Source organism: Rhinolophus ferrumequinum, chromosome 5, assembly GCF_004115265.2.
Source record: "Rhinolophus ferrumequinum isolate MPI-CBG mRhiFer1 chromosome 5, mRhiFer1_v1.p, whole genome shotgun sequence".
In the NCBI taxonomy this organism is placed as follows: domain Eukaryota; kingdom Metazoa; phylum Chordata; class Mammalia; order Chiroptera; family Rhinolophidae; genus Rhinolophus; species Rhinolophus ferrumequinum.
The window spans coordinates 42783695-42804360 of NC_046288.1; the positions used below are offsets into that span (position 1 = coordinate 42783695).

Sequence of the window (20666 nt, forward strand, 5' to 3'; positions counted from 1 at the left end):
AGAAGTAGACCCTGCACCACGGATTGAGGGCAAGTAGTTTATCTGGGTGTCTCAGCAGCGGAATGGGGTGGTAACAGAGCAAGAAAGTGGACAGTGAGGGGTGTCATTATTAAGGTACTAGAGCTACTACAGAGGTTCTCAAGATTCAACTTGGGGGATAGCTATGGAAAACACTATAAAACACACATCCCAAAATTATATCAACCAAGGAATAAAGGAGCTGGGAATTTGTACCCCCTACTTCTCAGTTATTGGTTAAGGGCTGTCTCTGGAGGGATATTCTTTTCTAGGCACATCTGATCCACAGAAGTATAACTTCTATTCCCAGGAAGCCAACTGAGGAAAATATTCAGTTCTAAAGCAACTACCAGTGATCTTTGAAAATTCACAAATAATCACTGGCCATTTACTCAGTGCCTCTATTTGCCAAATACATACACTATAATGATTTAAAGCAGGAAAGTTCAGAGATGTCAGCTCCAAAGTGTTGCCATCTCACTGTAAGTATTTTAAAGGTTACATAGCATAGTGATGTTTTCATAATCAAAGCAATTTAGTCTGTCTTCTCTTAAATATTCCTCATAACAGCAATATTATCATAGAAGAAGAAATTTAACTGGCAGATATATCTGGCAAAGATATTTAATCTATTCCAATGATTCCTTAGCAGACATGACTCTGGTGTTTATAAATATTCTACAAAACAAAACATCTGGAGAGAAGAAATTAAGAGCAATCTGAATTGTAAATATGTGGCTATGATCTAAAAACTGGAGCCATAAAAGTACCCCAGGCTAAGCAATAGCATTTAATACTACTTTTATTACTTAATGCTTTATACTTATTGATAGTCTAATCAGTTTCCATTACTAGAAAGTGCCCATTTGGGCCATGCAAGCACACATTCTATCATGCTATTATATTTTATCTTTGCTTTTCTTAAATATCATTTAATATTTTTTAACCTTCGAAGTGAGAGCCAATCTAAAAGGTATGGCTCACGAACAAAAGACAGGTTTGCTATGAAGAAATGAGCAAACAAATTTAGTTCTATCTCTGAGTTCCTAGGTGCTCAAAATGATAACATATAGAGTTTGGTGGGTACAAGTTAGTCATTCTCACTATGTAACTTAACTAACACTAAGAGACACCACAGCCAAATCACAAAGTATCAAATAACAACATAAAAACCAAAATATTTTTTATTCCTATTATGACTCCACTGCTACCCTGTTTGGAATATTCTTGAAGGGCTACAGAAGAGGCTAATAGTAGTGGAAGCATATAGAACTAGAGTCCGAAGAACAGAATTCAAGTACTTCCCTAACACTAAATTGCAAAAATACGTATTGAATGAATGAATGCATAAATGTTCATGGTTCTGATGTTCAATTTAAAACTAAGATTTTGGTTATTTCTATACTTGGCCTGCAATTAGTACTTTTAGTTCAAAACCCAGCTCTGTTATTATTTACTGCTGTTGACCCTGAATAATAAATACGCTCCTTGGATTCTCTTATCTGCAAAGTGGAATTAACATCACCTACTTCACAGGGTTACTGTGAGAAGTAAATGAGATAATATGTATAGAACAACTCAGCACAGTATCTGGCATAAAGTCCACTTTTCCCTTAGGCCCCTCTGTTCCTGCACTGAGTGTGAGTGGGCGCTGTAGACTGTAAGTTCCCCTACACACAGGGACACATGTCTTATTTATTTTCTGAAGAGGCCCAGCACTTAGTCAAGAGGTTTGCACAGAGTAGGCGTTAAGTAAGAAAAAAAGTGAACATCTGTTCATTTTGTTTAGACTATACCCCTAAATGAAAAAAATGGAGATACTTCCAATGGTTATGAGCATGAAAAAGACTCAGGATATGTTTTAGGAAGTTTAGGTGCTATATCAGCTTATGTGGTAAATGACTTTTACTCTACAGGAATAAGACTGAACTTTGTAATCAAACTTGACATAACATATTGGTGAGTAAGCATGTCCCTCAAACTAATCACTGTGGAAGGCTATTCTAATATTTTGCTTTTGCTCAGAACATTTAAAAATAGTGTCGAGAGTTTGTATATGAATCACACAGAAAAATCAGCATAATTATTTTATAGCCAGATTTAAATTTTAAACCCAAAAGTTAATATTTAATCACTACTCCCCAGCATAGTGATCTGCTGTGGCTCAAAACTAAAACACGATTATTTCTCATAATCAAATAAAGCATTAAAGTACAAAGATTTCCCAGTCTAACGATATACAGAAAAATATGACATATACATGACATATGTTCTGAAAACAATTTCAAAAGAAAATCCCGAAGATAAAATGAGCAATAGCAACACGTTTAAAAAAGACAGTCTCACAAGATGTTTATCTGGAATAGGGTGATACTCATCTAGATCCTTGTAGATAGACATTTAGTAACATATTAATCACATTATTTTGTATATGTACATATACATGAGGCTCTACATTAACTCTATTAAACATATATACATACAACTTATACTCTGAGTGCATTTGCATAAATAATACATATATACTAGGTACACCAGGCTCACACCTCCTTCTGGGTAAATTCAGGATCAATATGGACAAACCATCAATATCTTCATTTGTCATCCCTTAATCATCTCCTTTCCAAAGATTTTCTCTTCTTTTCCACTTCAGTCACTCATTCTCATAAACACACCTAAATCTCATCATCACTCTAGGTTACTCTGCCTCCAAAATCTCTAATGCAACCATCCCACTCTCGGTTCACAGCCCTCTACTTTTCTAGCCTGCTTGCTCATCTATGCCCATTTCAAACATTGTCTAGCCTAACTGAGGTCTCTAATACCTCCTATCATGTTGCTCTTTCATATCCTAACTTACACTTCAGTTCTTCTCACCATCTTCGCTACCATTCCATTGGTCCCAGCCACCAGTGGTTCTTAACCAGACTATTGTGATAAACTCCCAAAGGATCTCTGGGCTTCTGCCTATCCCTCTCAACAGTCTATTCTTTGCCCAGCAGTTAGAGTAATCATTTTAACATATAAGTCAGTTCATGACATTCTTCCGTTTAATACTGTCTAATAAGATACTGTCATAATAAAAGTCAAAGTCCTTACAATGACCTTTAAGAGAATACATGAGCTGGTCCCTCATTGCCTCTGTGACCTCACTTCTGTTAACTTTCCCCCTTGCTCACTGTAATCCAACCACACTGGCCTGCGACTCTGCTTATCGAACAGAAAGGGTATACTCTCACCTCAAGGCCTTTGTGTGGCCCTGTTCCCTGCCTCCAGTGCTCTTCTCTCAAGTGTCTCTATAGCCTGCTCCTTCACCTCCATCACGTTTCTCTGCTCAACTGCCCCCTTGTCAATGAAACATTCTGACCGTCCCACTGCAATGGGCAAATGCTATTCCCTTAGTATCTTACCTGTACTACTTCTCTCCTTCCTTGCTTTTCCTTCACAGGATCTTTTACTGTCTGACATATGACATATTTTCTTAATTACTTGTTTATTGCCTGTTGCTTATTGTGTGCCCATGAGAACATAAGCTTCATAAGGGGAGAGACTTTTGTCTATTACTCACTAAAGTACTTCTCATGCCTAGAACAATGCTTTGCACACAGTAGGCACTGACAATTATTTAGATTTAATAAATTCAGTCTAGATTCTGCGGTCCATTATTTTAACCACATTTAAGTTACCAAATTTTGTGTATGTAAATATCTGGGTGATTAAGTTAATTGTATAGATAGGAGAGAAAAGCTTCACTGAAGTCTGGATTTAGATCCTCTGTGGAAAAAGACTCCAGAATTATTCTGAAGCTGGACAAATTAAAGTATGGCTATTAGATGTCTATTTGAAAGATGTGCTTCTCCTAACCCAGTTATTCAGAAATACAGCTTTGACCGTCCAGTTTAGCAAAATAAAGGCACTTCTTACTTAGGCTCCTTCCTCAAAACCTACAAAATATAAAAATAATGAAAAAGAGAAAATAAACTTTACCTCAAGTGAAGCAACAGTGGCCAAAACTATAGACAACCAAATATGAAGACTACTTGCCAAATTCAGCAAGATGTGGAACAAAATACTAAGAGCCAACATGTATATTCTTAGACCACTAGCAGACTACAGATTTCTCCAAACATCACAGTTCTAAGTAGTCTATTCAAATTCCTTTGCTTGAAGTAACTAGATCTGGCCAAACCATTGCAGAATCTGGAAAAACCTTAAGGGGAACAATGTTCACTCCCAAAGAATGGCAGGGCAAGTCGAGTTGAGGAGGAGTCATGCATATAAACCTTTTTTCTTATGTTTGCCTTGGCCTCCTGGTACAGGAAGCCTGTTTGGAAGGGAGGCTGATGAGTGCATTGTAGTAGCCACGATCAATTTTGCAGCACTGACCAGAGTCACGTGAGCAGAAACAGACACTGGATACTCCCCTGACAGCTTATTACAAAAAAGGCGTCACTGAGAGTCACACCAACTTCCTACTTAGACCAAAGGGGTAAAGTAAAAATCTAAAATACAGCTTAAATTAAATCCATCCTGTTCTTTAAATCTTTAATTGTTCTCCCATTCCCGTAAGTGTTAACGCCATAGTTAAACATTATACTAGTTTACTCTGGTATATAGTTCTCTAGTGCTAATTCCTATGATCTAGCCAGAAATGTTTGTTCACCACTACACAAGAACTCCATGACTTAAAGCATACTCTTCTGTGTGGAAGGTTTTCAGCTCCCCACTTTTCTTCCTCTCCCCAGCCAACTTATTGAAATCCTAATCACAGAGTCACTTAAATATGCCATTGTTCTATAAAACTCTCACTTAAAGGAGTTTCGTGTGTGTTTTTTAAAAAATGATTCATTTTCAAAAAGCATATCTGGATAGACACATTAATTACTAAACTCACAGTCTTCTGCCCATTGAGGGTGCAGATTCTTACATTTCCAGACAAAAGAATACTGAATTTAATCATACATTGAAAACTAAATACTAAAAATTAATAGCAAGAAATATCTAGAAAAAGTAAGTCTTCTGTCATGAGTAACCATGATTGTCAACTTTATTTTCGACTTTCTGTTTTCCTTCTATTATCAAGCCTGAGTCCCTATATGGCAAAGAGAAGTAAGTAAGGTAACATCATAAGGTAATATCATAAATAAGATGTGACACTAATGATTTCTTTATTTTAAAGCTAAAATTTACTCAACACTTGCTATCATTATCTCATTTAATTATAATGAAAAATGGCCAAATTAGTTACTAATATTTTTCATATTTTACAGGTGAGGAAACCAAGGTTGAAGGAGAGACTGAGTAATTTGCTGAGAGTCACACAAATTGGAAGTTCTAACCCATTCAGTCTAATTCCAGACTGGAGTTCTTAACTCTGTGCTCGAAAGCTTATTAATATATTTACTGAAGTATCTCTGAACAGATGACTCCAAAGTACACCAATGGCTTAATCAGTTACTCTTCACCCTATATCATCCAAGTCAAAAAAAAAAAAATTAATCCTTTGTATTTCTATAGAACTTAACTGGCTTTGAAAATACTTTCACAAGCATGAATGGTTTGAATCTCACAACACCTCTACAGGATTTTGCCATTTTAGATAACAGCAAAGAGAAACAGAGATATTATAAATTACGCAGTCATACTGCCAAGTAACACAGTTACAGACATAGGCCTTCTTATTCTAATACCAGTGCTCTTTCTGGAACTAAGACTTTACCAATATTTAATACCTTTTCTTAAATATGGCAGTAAGTACTCAGTGAACTACCATGTTTCTAATTTTATTCAATTACTTTGAAAACATTCATTAATATTGCTTTCATACTATGTACAAATTACAATCATAGGATTTCTTTTCAGTAAAAAGAATACAGTCCGGTCACTGACTTCATGGAATTTTCAATGCCAGGCTGTGCTCACTAGACTGAGAAACATCAGGCTTTAAATAACACGGTTGCTAAAATTACATGAATCAATAACGGCTAGTGCATCAAATGTATAGGATAGGAGTGTAAAATGTAAATGGATAGGAGGGAGTGTTGGGAAACAAGTGTGAATAGGTAGGGTGGGTTCAAATCTTGAAAAGCCTTGTTTGTCAAGCTAAGATTTAGATTTTATAATACAAGGATAAGTGAAGCAGACCCACTGAAGAATTCTGATATGGGAAGTGACATGTTCATATTTGCATGGTAAGAAGTATCTCAGGCAGCAGAAGAAGGAAGATGGAGTCAAGAGGCAGAGATCAGAGTCAGCGAAACCAGTAAGAAGGCTACTGTAGTAGTCTTCCAAAGAGCAATCAATTCCCAACTCTGGCTGATTATTAAAACTGCCAAGGAAGCCTTTTAAAATGCAGCTGTCGGGGCCCTGCCATGAGTTTCTGACTCACTAAGTCTGGGTTACCAGGTGATTGTGGTAATGCGCCAGGTGTACAATTCTCTTGCCTGGATGAGAGGGGATGAGCAAGCACTAGGGAGGGTGGGAGAGATTTCAGAGATCTTAGGCAATAGAATTAACACATTTCAGTGATTGATAGACATCAACCTGGAGCAACAGTGTGGATAGACAGGCCATTCTTTAAATCCCAAAATACAAGTGGAGCATTAGACCTTCAAGGGCAAGAAAAGATGATGAGACAAGCCATGGGACAGGCATGTGCAAGTGATGGCTAGGCAGGTAGGTATGTACAATATGTATGGTCTGCCAGGGAGAGCTCTGGATGGAAGACCTAGAAATGAGCCTAATAAATAACAATATTTAATTCTGACTGAGGGGGAAAAGTCCTCAAAGGAGACTGAAGACAGGCCAGAGAAACGGGAAGATGACCAGAACCATTCAATAATCATTCAAGTATTTAATGGGACAAGTTTGGGACAAGTATTTAATGGGGACAGTGTAAAGGGCCCGAATTTCAAGTAGAGTAGTCTTAATCGCATATTGTCAGCAAAAGGGTGGGAGGCCAAATAACAACAGCAGGAGGTCTGCTTAAGGCATAAGTTGCTTAAGGGATACGTTATGATCAGTCTGTTTTTTAGAAACATAATTCGATCACTCGTGGAAAGGAGATGGTAAGGGGGTGGGCCTACAAGTGGAACAGTTTGAAATTGTGTGGCTATGATAAGGGCTTAATCTAACGCAGTGGTAGTGGGTGGACACAAGACACCCATTTCCAGAGACATGTCTAAGAATATGAGTCCCATTGGGAATGGTAACGGAGGAAGAGTTAAGGATAAAACTAAATATTGTAGCTTGGCAAGCCAGGGGCTGGCAAACGAAGTTTGGAGAGTGCAGAACGTAGACAAAGTTTTGGAGATGAAGTTTTTAGTGTGAGAAATGTGAAGAACCAGCATGGCTTTTTACAGGTAGTGGGAAGCACCCTCACTAGTGCTTCCTGGATTGCTCTCCTGACAGGTTGGGCAAGAGTTATGATTTAAAAGTCATAAGCAGTATAGTAACTGATATAAAAGAGTCACCCAAGCAAATACATATTTACTGAGAATAAATGAGGAGCAGTGGTGATTGTCAGGAGAGTCAAAATGTAGTACTCAGAATGAGACATAATACTACAGAGATTGCCTGGACCTGTCCCAAGTGCAGTGAAACACATTCTTTATCTGGATACAACTGGTACACTCAGTGAAGGAATTTATGGGTCTGACAATTAAGTTTGCGGACTTGTTGCACTGATCTTGCTAACCTCTTTTTGCTATCAGAGGGATTATTCATTACGAAATTGTATCAACTAGACAAAACAGGTAACCAAGTTTACTATCTGGAAGTGCTAAAACGGCTGCATGAAAAAGTTAGACAAACTGAACTTTTTGCCAACTCATGGCTCTTGCATCACAACAGTGCACCAGCTCAAACAGCACTGTCTGTGAGGGAGTTTTTAGCCAATAAACAATTAACTTTTGGAACATCCTCCCTACTCACCTGATCTGGCCCCCAATGACTTCTTTCTTTACCCAAAGATAAAGGAAATATTGAAAGGAAGGCATTTTGATGACATTCAGGACATCGAGGGTAATACAATGACAGCTCTGATGGCCATTCCAGAAAAGGAGTTCCAAAATTGCTTTGGATGGTGGACCAGGCGCTCGCATCAGTGCATAGCTTCCCAAGGGGAGTACTTCGAAGGTGACCGTAGTGATATTCAGCAATGAGGTATGTAGCACTTTTTCTAGGATGAGTTTGCGAACTTAATTGTCTGTCCTCGTATGGTTATTTTTGGCAATCACATCACACTTAGATCTCCTATTGTGCTAGAAGTTAACAAAAATCTGTGGATGATTTTCAATTTAACTATTATTAATTTTGGTCTCTTCTTGTCTATACTTGTGCAAATCATTTTATGAACCTTAGTACTTTCCAATTATACTGACTGCATCAGATATGGTGTTTTGGGTTTCCAGAAACAAATAAATATGAGGACATAAATATAAGTATGAAGACATTTATTTCCCATGTAACTAAAAGTCCAGAGGTACGTATGTTCAAGATTAGTTCAGGAGACAAGAACTGAAGAGTAACAGAGGCTTTTTCCTCCTTCAGTCGCCAACCTCAGTGTGTCTGTGATACATTCATCAAGAGGAGAAGATGGTGGTGGTAGCTCCAAGCATTGTACCTTCACATGAAAAAATCTAAAAGCAGATGGGAGAGGTGGACGTCTTGATTCAGAGGCTTACTATCGTTCTCTTTTTTTTAAAATTAAAAGTGAAATTTAGGTATAGTAATATATAAGTCTTAAGAGTGCAGTTGAATGAGTTTTGTCAAATCTATGCACCCAGATAACCTACATCCCTATTGAGATACAGAGCATTTTTATCACCCCAGAGAGCTCCCTTGAGCAGCTTCCTAGTTAATCATCACCACTGCCACCATCCCTCACGCCGCCCAGAGGCAGCCACAGCTTAGATCTCTTAAATCATTCTTTCTGTTTTGCAATCAGGGATGAACATCTTTCCCAGAGGCCCTCTGCCCCCAGCACACTTTACATCTCCTTGGCCAGAACTGTGTCTCTTCTGACCTTTAAGTCAATCACTGACCAAAGAGTGATTTTCATACCACTACATTATGGACTATTTATGATTCACCTATCCCCTGGGGCTGAGGGAGGGAGGGGCCCATTGGACCTCAGCACACAGCTGGATTTCCAAATAAAATGTTTTTTTTTTTTTTTTTTTTTTTTTTTTTTTTTTTTTTTTTTTTAAAGCAAGGAGGAAGAGGGAAATGGGTACGTACACACACACACAGCCATTTTGTTAGTCTATATATGCAGCCCTCCAATATCTGACCTATTCTTCCAGATTTATTTCACTTGCAAATGTGCAAAGGCTCCTTCAAGTCAATGATTGAAGTACTGATGACAAACAAATGTCCAGACCTCCCTGAAGTTAACATCAGTTTTCAATGCTCTGGTCAAAGTTCTTCATTCAAAGAAATTTATACTTGTCTGGGCCCCAAATCTCCATTTAGCCCAGGAAGATATCATGAGAAATTTTATTCAACACTGTTTCCTACACTGGAGCACACAGAGGTGTGTCAGTGGACACATTATAGTACTGTTTCCCCTTAAAAATATCACTTTTCCATACCTCAGTAGTTTTCATGAGTCTAAGCTTATTTTCAGTTTTTTAGATCTGTTACTCTTGTGTATTTAGCACTTGTTTTATGCTAGTTCCCTTTTTGTACATATCCTTCTAAAAGCTGAGCTGTTGAGAATGATCAGTATAATAACTTGTTTTAGCCATCCGTTCATTGTTTCTATTTTTCAGTATGTTAATGATTTCATTGTGAGCTTCCCAATTCCTTTATAATCCAGCTTCCTCTCACTTTATAGCTAATGTTTCTAGATCTTAGGAATTTAAAACAAAATTGCTTTCTAAACAATGTCCAGTTTTATATACCTAACTGTGGCTAGCATATTCTTTACTAGTATGGACCCTAAAATGGCATTGGCACATCCTGTTAAAATAATTTCCATAACTTCCATTTCATCCTTATTGGTTATAATTAAGTCCATAAAATCACATTCCCCTGTTGCATAATCTACCCACTAGAGATAAGAGTATTGGCAAGATCAGTAAAAACAATGTACCAAACATTCTGCTTTAGCAGCATGCCGCTTCCAAGAATATGGACGTGTGGTTTCCAAATATGATGTCTGCCTGCCTCTAGGCCAGATCTGAAACTTGCATTAGGAGAGTATCTATGAGCCACGTGAATCCACCTAAGGTATCTGTGTTTGGCTCCCACAGTATTGTCAGCTTACGTGTCTTATCCTGTATTCTCCGGCTGTGTTCTCTACCATGCTGAAACCTACCAGCGCAAGGATTTCCAAGCAGGGCACTCTTCCACATATCTCAACAGGTGTGATTTGACTTGCACAGCATATAATCTCCCTTTGACATAGTTCAGAAATTACCTACATCTCTGCAAGTTTGTCTTACCTAGGAGATCATATTTATCTATGTTCATTATATTTTAGGATTACCTTATTATATCATCAGCCCTAGTTGAAATGTATGAGTGTTAAAAAGTATTTGTCAGAGATAGAGCGGAAACAAAGTCAATCACTTCTTAATATTTTAAAAAGACACCCCTTGCAACTACAGGAACCAGAGGAACAAATTTAGGGTAAATTTTTTCTATTTAACAGTGATTTATTTTAATTTTTTTGTAGCAAAACTGATATAAGTGAGTTTTTAATCTTATTTTCTCTTGCGAATCACTGACATTTTCTCAGCTTCCGTGTTACCTCCATTTTAGGTTACACTTGATATTCTCCAAAGTATTTCATGTTATCTAAGCATTTTTCTTCCCTTTCTTCAAACTTCAGTTTAAAGTTCTCTTTATTAGATTGGCAAGATTCCTGCTAGGTGCATTCCTCTCAGGTATACTCTCTCTCTTACACGGAGTCTGTTCTATTACCAGCAGAAGCCCCAGGTTAGAAAACCTAGTTTTGGTCTTCTTTTGCTGTTTTGATAAAGTGCTATTTGATACCCATTACCTTTTATTTCTTCTTCAAAGTCATGGCCTCAACTGGAAGAAGGGAAGAAAACACCCCTTTAATACCGACACCAAGTATCTCTTATCATTCATTGTCACGTGAATCAACAGAATATAGTACAGTATGTAAATGTGATAAGTCTCAGGAAACCTCCTGAAGGAACCTCCTATATCAGTTCCACCATGATTTACTTCAATATAAATGAGAAAGAAATAAGATGTTTTCCCTCGTTCCCACATCTGGAGGATTTGGTTTGGATCTTTATCCTCTGACTCTCAATTGTAAGACTTTAGAGACCTACAATTATTTAGCTAATGTGTGAAGGATATGTTATAAATTATCAGACATCATATAAAAAGATTTAGATAGTATTATCAAGGATTCCTTCATAGGTTTTTAAAATATTCTCCTTTACTGATGATAGTTACCAAGGACTACATATATGAGATTGAAAATGTGAGGTTGAACTTGAAAGTGTGCCAGACACAAAAGAGACAAAAAGACAGTAAAACTCTCTAAAGGAATGTGGCCATCTACTCTGTAAGCTAGCACTCCTGAACACAGACATAAGCACACATGATTTGCTGTAACACCAGGCTTCCATAAAACAGTGCTGCAACCAATTGAGCATAGCACTGGGCTCACGTAAGTGCTTTTGAGATGATTTTAGCACAGCAAGGAAACATCAATTCACAATAATTCTACAATCTTAGAAGAACAGATCAGTTAATAAACACTTGGTACAGAGACAAGATTCCACAAAAAGAATTCAACATAGGAATAATAATTTGAAATTACATCCATATGGAGTTTTATGACAAAGAATGATTTAAATAAAATATCTTCCACTCAAAATACAACAATACTCAAAGTTAAATGCTAAAGTTACTTACTTTTACTATGATAAGCCTCACTCGGTTTTCATATCTCTGGTTATCATTTTCTGTATACTCTACTTCAAACAGGGTATTATAATTTTCTAGTATTTTAGCCATTATCTTGTTGCAGAGGTCTTGTTCTTTCATGCCTTCAAGCCCAGGTGGCACACTAGAAATAAGAAAAAAAAAAAAATGACAGGAATAACTTTATAAAAACAAAAATGCCAGCACAGCTGACTCAAGCTTATATTTTGACATCTCCACAATGATTGATCAGCCTTCTTATAAGGACATATGGGATTTTTAACAAGCTTTATGGCGACACATATGATGTTGCTGGGACAATTGGTGAGTTCCCAAGATTTGAATCGATAGCTTGTGCTGAATAAGAAAAGTGCATGTTGTTCAGGAAGAAGGTATAAGTTAACATGGGTGCAATAATGTTTTGTATAAATTAGAAACTGCGATACATAAGGTAACATTTACGTAAAAGTAAAAGCAAATAAAGAATAGGTGTTATGACAAAAAGAATGAGTGTTTTATCAAGACAGAAATATTCAGCCACACAAATAATAGCAATACAATCTTTATTTAAGGATTTTGTAGATAACACACAAAAAGTACAAAAAATAAAGGAAAAGACGAATACTGCTTAGAAAAAAAATCCTGATAATTGTTGAAGCTGAGTGATAAGTACATGGGAGATTTTTTATACTATTCGGTCTTCTTTTGGGTATGTTTAAAAATTTCCATAATTAACAATAGGTGAAAAAAGCCTTTTGAATGCAGAAGACAACATAATATAAATAAGATAAACATTTCTTCAGTAACATGGACAACTGACAAAAGATTAGTAGTTAGACTATGTAAAGAATTCCTTCTACTTAATAAGAAAATGATTTTTTTTTTAAAAAAAGACAAAAACATGAGTTGAAAAACTCATACAAGAAAACACTTGGATAGTCTAATAAACTTATGAAACCATATTTAACCTCATTGAGTACCCAGTGAAATGAGTTAAAAAAGCAACACTCAGGTACCATTTAATACCCATCTGTATTAGTTTCCCATGGCTGCCATAACAAATGATCATAAACTAGGTGGCTTAAAACAACAGAAATTTATTCTCTCAGTTCTGAAGGCCAGAAAAGCGAAATCAGTATCACTGGGCAGAAATTAGATTATGAGCAGGACCACATTGCCTAGAGGCTCTAGGGGAGAATCTGTTCCTGGCTTCTGGCGGCTGGCAGCATTCCTTGGCTGTGGTTGAGTGGTTGCATCATTTTAATCTTCAATCAAGGCCAGCATTTACAAATTTCTCTCTGCTCTGTCTTCACATTGCCTTCTTCTCTGTGTATGTGTCTAATCTCCCTTTAGCTCCATTTTATAAGGAGACATGTAATTGCATTTAGTGCCCACCCAGATAATCCAAAATAATCCCCTTATCTCAAGATCTCTAATTTAATTACAACTGTAACATCCCCTGCCCCCACCCCTATAATGTAACACATACAATTTCCAAGGATTAAAACTTGATATCTCCGGGGGACATTATTCAGCCTGCTACACCACCTTTGGGGTACATATCCTAAAGTGGCTACCATGAGTCACACTCTTATACTCCCACAAGTTATAGGCAGAATCTGTGACTTGATTCTCATCAACAGAATATAGCAAAGGTGACAGGATATCACTGCCATGATTATATTCATTATATGACTCAGTCTTAGCAAACTGGTGTGAGGATTGTTACAGGCCTTGAAGAAAGAAGCTCCCATATTCAGAAAGGGCCCTTGAGAGATCCATATGGCAGAGGACTAATAGGGACCTGAAGCCTCCAGCTCAAAGTTAATAAGCTGAGGTCCTCAGTCATGCAGTTATAAGGAACTGAGTTTTACTAACAATCTAAATGAGACTGAAAGCAGGTTCTTCCCCAAACTCAAACCTCCATAAGAAAAGGCAGCCCAGCTGATACTCTACTTTCAGCATTGTGAGACCAACAGCAGAGAACCTAGCTGAGTTGTGCCTGAACCTAGCTGAGTTATGCCTGGACACCTGACACATGGAAACTGTGACACAGCAAATGTTTGTTGTTTTAAGCCACTAAATTTGTGACGATTTATTCATAATAATTGAAAAACTGATACTGAAGAGTTTGGTACCTGGAAGTGGGGTGCTACTGTAACAATATCTAAAATGTGGGTGTGGCTTTAGAATAGGCTAGTGAGAGGGGACTGGAAGAATTTGGGGCACATGGCAGAGAAAGCCTAAAATGCCTTGAATAGATTATTAGTAGAAATCTGGATGCTGTTGCTGAGCACTCAGAAGGAAATGAGGAACATGTTATTGGAAACTGGAAGAAGGGAGATCCTTGTTCTGTTGGAAGAAAGCTTAGCAAATCTGTATCCTGAAGTGATATAAGAAGCAGGACTTGTAAGCAACAAATTTGGATATACAAAGTCTGATCAAAAACTATGGTAAATGTTTAAATTAAAAAGAAAATTTATTACAGTAAGATGAATGGCTCATTCAAGGAAAAAACAGTTTTTGGAAAAACACTGTTCCCAAAAAAGACCTGATGGCATATATACTAGATAAAGACATGAAACAAATGTCTTAAAGATGCTCAAAAAACTAAGGAAGACGTGGGAAAAGTCAATAAAACCATGTGTAAACAAAATGGAAATATTTAATGAAGGAAACGAAAATCCAAAAAGAGACTGAAAGAAAAGTACAATAACTGCAAGAAAAAAAAAACACTAGAAGGCTTCAAGGGCAGATTTGAGCAGGCAGAAGAAAGAATCTATGAACATTAAGATACAACATTGGAAATTATCAAGTCTGAGGAACAGAAAGAAGAAAAATCAAAGATAAGCAAACAGAGCCTAATGGACACCAGCTTGAACCCACATACATATTGTGGGAGTCCCAGAAAAGAAGAGAGAGAGAGAGAGAGAGAGAGAGAGAGAGAGAGAGAGAGAGAGAGAGAGAGAGAGAGAGAGAGAGAATTTGAAGAAATAATGGCTGAAAACTTCACGATAAAAGACATGAATATAATTACCAAAGAATCTCAAAAGACTCCAAGAGACCCACACTCAGATACAGTGTCTTTCTTTCAAAAGACAAAGAAAAGGAGAGAATTTTGAAACTAGCAAGAGAGAAACGATCACATACAAGGGATCCTTAATTAGATTATCAACATATTTCTCTTCAGAAACTTTGGATGTCAGAAGATTTATATACTCAAAATGCTTAAAAAAAAAAAAAAAGAACCTGTCAACTAGAGTCATATATCTGGCAAAAATATCCTTCAAAAGTGAGAGAGAAATTAAGATAATCCTAGATAATTAGATACACAAAAGCTGAGTTAGTTAGTTACCCCTAAAGATGTCCTGCAATAAATACTTAATGAATTATGCACAGTGAAATGAAAGGACACTAGACGGTAATTGAAGCCACATGGAGAAATAAACATCTCAATAAAGGTGAAATATAAAAGCTAGTATTACTGTACCAGAGATTTATTTGTCACTGAAATTTTTGTTTTCTACATGATTTAAGAGACTACTACATATATCGTACAAAATAGTGTAAAAACCAGTAATACTGTAATTTTGGTTTGTAACTCCAAATCTTTTCTACATATTTTAAGAGACAATGCATTTAAAAGAATTATTAGTTACTCTAATAGCAAAACTAGACAAGGACACTACAAGAAAAGGAAATTACAGGCCAAAACCTCTAATAACCATAGATGCAAAAATCCTCAACAAAAAATTAGCAAGCTGAATTCAACAATACATTAAAGATTATACACTATGATCAAGGGGGATTTATTCCAGGAATGCAAAGAGGTTCCAGATCTGCAAATCAATCAGTGTGAAACACTACATAAACAAAATCAGAGATAAAATTCATAGATCCTCAAAATAGATGAAGAAAAAGCATTTGACAAAAAAGTCCACTTATGATACAATTACTCAACAAATAGGTATAGAGGGAACATACCTCAATATAATAAAGGCCACATATGAGAAGTCCACAGCTGACATCATACTCAACAATGAAAAGATGAAAGCTTTTCCTCTAAAATCAAGAATAAGACAAGGATGTCCATTCTCATCACTTCTGTTCAACACAGTATTGGAAGACCTAGCCATAGCAATTAGGCAAGAAAAAGAAATAAAACATGCCCAAATTGGAAAAAAAGAAGTGTAACTGTCACTATTTGTAGATGACATGCTACTACATATAGAAAACTCTGAAAACTCCATCAAAAATTATTAGAACTAATAAATTCAGTAAAGTTGCAGGACACAAAATCAACATACAAAAATCTGTTGCATTGCTATATGCTAATAATGAACTATCATAAAGGGAAATTAGGAAAGCAATTCCATTTTCAACTGCATCAAAAAGAATAAAATACATAGGAATAAATTTAACCAAGGAGGTGAAGAATCTATATATTGAAAACTAGAAGACTTTAATGAAAGAAATTCAACAAGACATAAATAAATGGGGAGCCATTTTGTGCTCATGGAAAATTAATATTGCTAAAATGTTCATACTACCCAATGTAATCTATAGATTCAATGCAAACCCTATCAAAATTCCAATGGCATGTTCCACAGAAATAGAAAAAAAAAAAAAAACTCTAAAATTTGTATGGAACCAAAAAGACCCCAAATAGCCAAAGCAATCAATGAGAAAGAAGAACAAAGCTGGAGGTATATATGCTCCAATTTCAAACTATATTACAAAGTTATACTAATTAAAACAGTATGGTAGTGGCATAAAAACAGATACATTGATCAATGGAACAGAACAGAGAGGCCAGAAATAAACCCAAACCTATAGGATAAATTAATTTATCATAAAGGAGCCAAGAACATACCATGAGGAAATGACAGTCCCTTCAATAAATGGTGTCGAGAAAATTGGATAGCCAAATGCAAGAGAATAATACTGGATCACTGTCTTATGCCATACCCAAAAATTAACCTGGAACCATAAAATTCCTAGAAGAAAACATAGGTGCTAAGCTCCTAGACATAGGCCTTTGACAATGATGTTTTTGGTCTGACATGAAAAAACAAAAAAACCAACAAAAGCAAAAATAAAGAAGTGGGTCTATATCAAACTGAAAAGCTTTTGCACAGCAAAGGAAACCATCAACAACATGGAAATGCAACCTACTGAATGAGAGTAAGTAACTGCAAATCATTTATCTAAACAGGGGTTAATATCCAAAATATATAAAGAACTCATACAACTCGACAGCAAAACAACAATCCAATTTAAAAATGGGCAGAGGATCTCAATATACATTTTTCCAGAGAAGACACAGATGGCCAACAGATACATGAAAAGATGCTCAACATCATTAACTATCAGGGAAATGCAAATGGAAACCACCATGAGATATCACCTCAGGTATGTTAGGATGGCTAATATAAAAAAGAAAAGAAATAGCAAGGGTGGAGAAAGGAACCTTTGTGCACTGCTAGTGGGGATGTCAACAGTTGCAGCCATTAGGGAAAATAGTATGGAGGTTCCTCAAGAAAGTAAAAAAAGAACTACCATACGAGCCAGCAATTCCACTTTGGGATATTTATTCAAAGAAAATGAAAACACTAATTCAAAAAGATTTATACACCTCTTGTTCAATGCAGCATTATTGACAATAGGCAAGAGATGGAAACAAAGTACCGTGTTTCCCTGAAAATAAGACCTAGCCAGACCAATCAGCCCTAATGCATCTTTTGGAGCAAAAATTAATATAAGACCCAGTAATATATTATATTTATTATATTATATCATATTATATTATATAATTATATTATAAAGAACCGGTCTTTATATGCAGCTGTTCCTTACAGCTTATTTTAATATAAGACCGGGTCTTTATAATATAATTAATATAATATAATGTAATATAATATAATAAATATAATACTGGGTCTTATATTAATTTTTGCTCCAAAAGACGCATTAGGGCTGAATGGTCCGGCTAGGTCTTATTTTCAGGGAAACATGGTAAGTGACACTGGTAGATGAATGGATAAAGAAAATGTGATATATATACATGGAATATTACGTGGCCATAAGAATAAATGAAATCTTGCCATCAGTGACCAACGTGGAGGGACCCTGAGAGCAGTATGCTAAGTGAAATAAGTCAGAGAAAGACAAATACCATATAATCTCTCTTATATGAGGTCGGATAATTAAGTTCACAAACTCATCCTAGAAAAAGTGCTACATAGCTCATTGCTGAATATCACTACAGTCACCTTCAAAGTACTCCCTTTGGGAAGCTATGCATCAATGCCAGAGCCTAGTCCACCCTTCAAAGCAATTTTGGAACTCTTTTTCTGGAATGGCCATCAGAGCTGTCGTTGTATTACCCTCGATGTCCTGAATGTCATCAAAATGTCTTCCTTTCAATATTTCCTTTATCTTTGGGTAAAGAAAGAAGCAATGCGGGGCCAGATCAGGTGAGTAGGGAGTGTGTTCCAATACAGTTATTTGTTTACTGGCTAAAAACTCCCTCACAGACAGTGCGTGTGAGCTGGTGCATTGTTGTGATATAAGAACCATGAATTGCTGGCGAAAAGTTCAGGTCATCTAACTTTTCATGCAGTCTTTTCAGCACTTCCAAATATAATAGTACACTTGGTTAACTGTTCGTCCAGTTGGTACAAATTCATAATGAATAATCCCTCTGATATCAAAAAAGGGATATCAAACATCGTTGCAACAAGTTCATGAACTTAACTGTCAGACCTTGTATCTATGATGTTAAAATTTTCAGGGGGGATGTGATTAGGAAGAGAATCTAAAAAGACTCCATAGGTGAACAATAACAACAAAAAAAGATTGAGAAACACTGTTCTAATCCCTCCTCCAGTAGGTCATTGTGAAAGTTAAATACTGACTCCAAATATAGAATCCACCTGGAGGTGACTAAACAATGCAGAAAAGAGCAGGCCTTTTGGAGCAAGGGACTAGGGAAGGATCAAAGGAAGTTAGAAAATGAGGCATCAGGTACTGGCTCCACTACTTATGTATTGTAGCTTTTGGAACGCTAGTTTCTTCATTTACAACATAAACATGTTGTTAATATTAATGTTATAGGGAGCTTTTGACAATTAAATTTTAAAAAGTTATGTGAAAAATGCTTTACAAAACTATGGGGTCAGAAAACAGTGGTTACTTGGGGCTGGAGTAAGGGGAAGGGCTGACTAAAAGGGGCATGAGGGAACTGTGTGGAAAGACAGAAATGTTGTGTATCTTAATTGTGGTTGTGGTGTTATGACTGTATGACTGTCAAAACTCAGAACACTACACTAAAACGGATGCGTTTTACACTACGTCAATGGTATCTCAAGAAACCCCACTTTTAAAAAAGTGTCTAGCAAACGATAAATAATCCTATAAAGTTTTTTTTATTATGCAGGGTAAGAGTCTAACTTTCAACAGTAACACGGTTAGTTTACACTGAACTTGCAACTAGCTAAAATTCTATAGTCATTTTCATAGGAATCACTACTAAACTAGGTTTTTCTAGTCCTGATCGCCCTTGAGAATCAAAGTTCAATGCTAAACAAAATTCACTACAAATATCAATTTGCTAAGTTTCCATCCATTTTTCCACCTGTGATACAATAAAAGGATAAAATTTTTGTAGTCTTCTGCAATCTTTTATTTCTAACCTTGATATTCAACATATTATTCTTCTCAGCTTTGTCTCATTGACTATTTTTATATGCATAAAGTCTTCTGTCTTAACCTAAGTCAATAAAAGGATTAAGTAGGTAAAGAATGATGAGATAACCCATTCATAATCTCTCTTTGTACTGTCTTCACTTGATTGTCAGTACCTAAAAATATGATTGTCCACCCAGGACTGAATGTACCTAATTACATTATCACTAGATTATATTGCTCCATCTTACCCACATTCATTCCATGCACATATTACATCCTTAATTTATTATTTTGCAATTAAAAATTGCTGACATGCTGGGACATTCCCTCTTATGTGCTCTTTGCAAAAAGAAAAATGAAATCTATTGAAAGCAATCACTAGAGGCCAGGCTTAATAACCATTTTAAAAGGTGAAAGTTCCCAAATGTGCACTGTCTTAACTATTTATCTACTGTGATTTGCCTATTTCATTTATATGTTCTGAATGAAAATTTAGCATAAATGAAAAGCTGGAAGATTTTTTAAAAATATGACATTCAACAATAAAGCTTCCAGTGTTTCCTGGAATTGAGGTGAGGCAGTGGAATGAAAAATTTCCAGAACTGTTTTTGTCCCTAGCTCCCTTCTTAAGAACTACCATGTTGGTGTTTCCAGGTATTCGATTTATATTATGTATGCCAGCTTCCAGTTTTTTCCCCTCACATTGCAGATTTTATAAATAATGCCGCTTATTAATCCAAGTGATGAGTTAGTCTTGTCTACTTAAAAGTACAAATAGAAGATAAAACTTTCTAAATGAAAGTTCTAGACTACTACATGAAAAATTACCCAGTCATGTCTATATAATAATATTTGGGGTAAATTGGAAAATTTTAAATAAATTATTCAGATGTTTTCAAATACATAGATGTTTGACATCGAGTTACCAAGCATTTGGGTGGATAATTTTTGAAAATTTTATACTCTGACTAGGTATGTTTCAAACTATTCTAGGTACATGGTTTCAACCAAAATAGTGAAAAAGTAGTAACTACTTATTATTCTTAAGG

The 20666-nt window shown here is 36.1% G+C and overlaps 1 protein-coding gene across 7 annotated transcripts in view; it reads right to left on the reverse strand.

The window, feature by feature from the left end:
* The window catches only part of FAM13A (family with sequence similarity 13 member A), a 311779-nt gene that overhangs the window by 186665 nt on the left and 104448 nt on the right, over nucleotides 1-20666 (reverse strand). For all 7 annotated transcript variants that reach the window (XR_004422991.1, XM_033105659.1, XM_033105662.1 and 4 more), the window contains exon 5: nucleotides 11920-12073. Coding sequence is in view for 6 of the 7 variants with exons in the window: in XM_033105659.1 (XP_032961550.1) it covers nucleotides 11920-12073 (154 nt within the window). In the remaining variant the exon portion in view is untranslated. The remainder of the gene's footprint in view (nucleotides 1-11919; nucleotides 12074-20666) is intronic.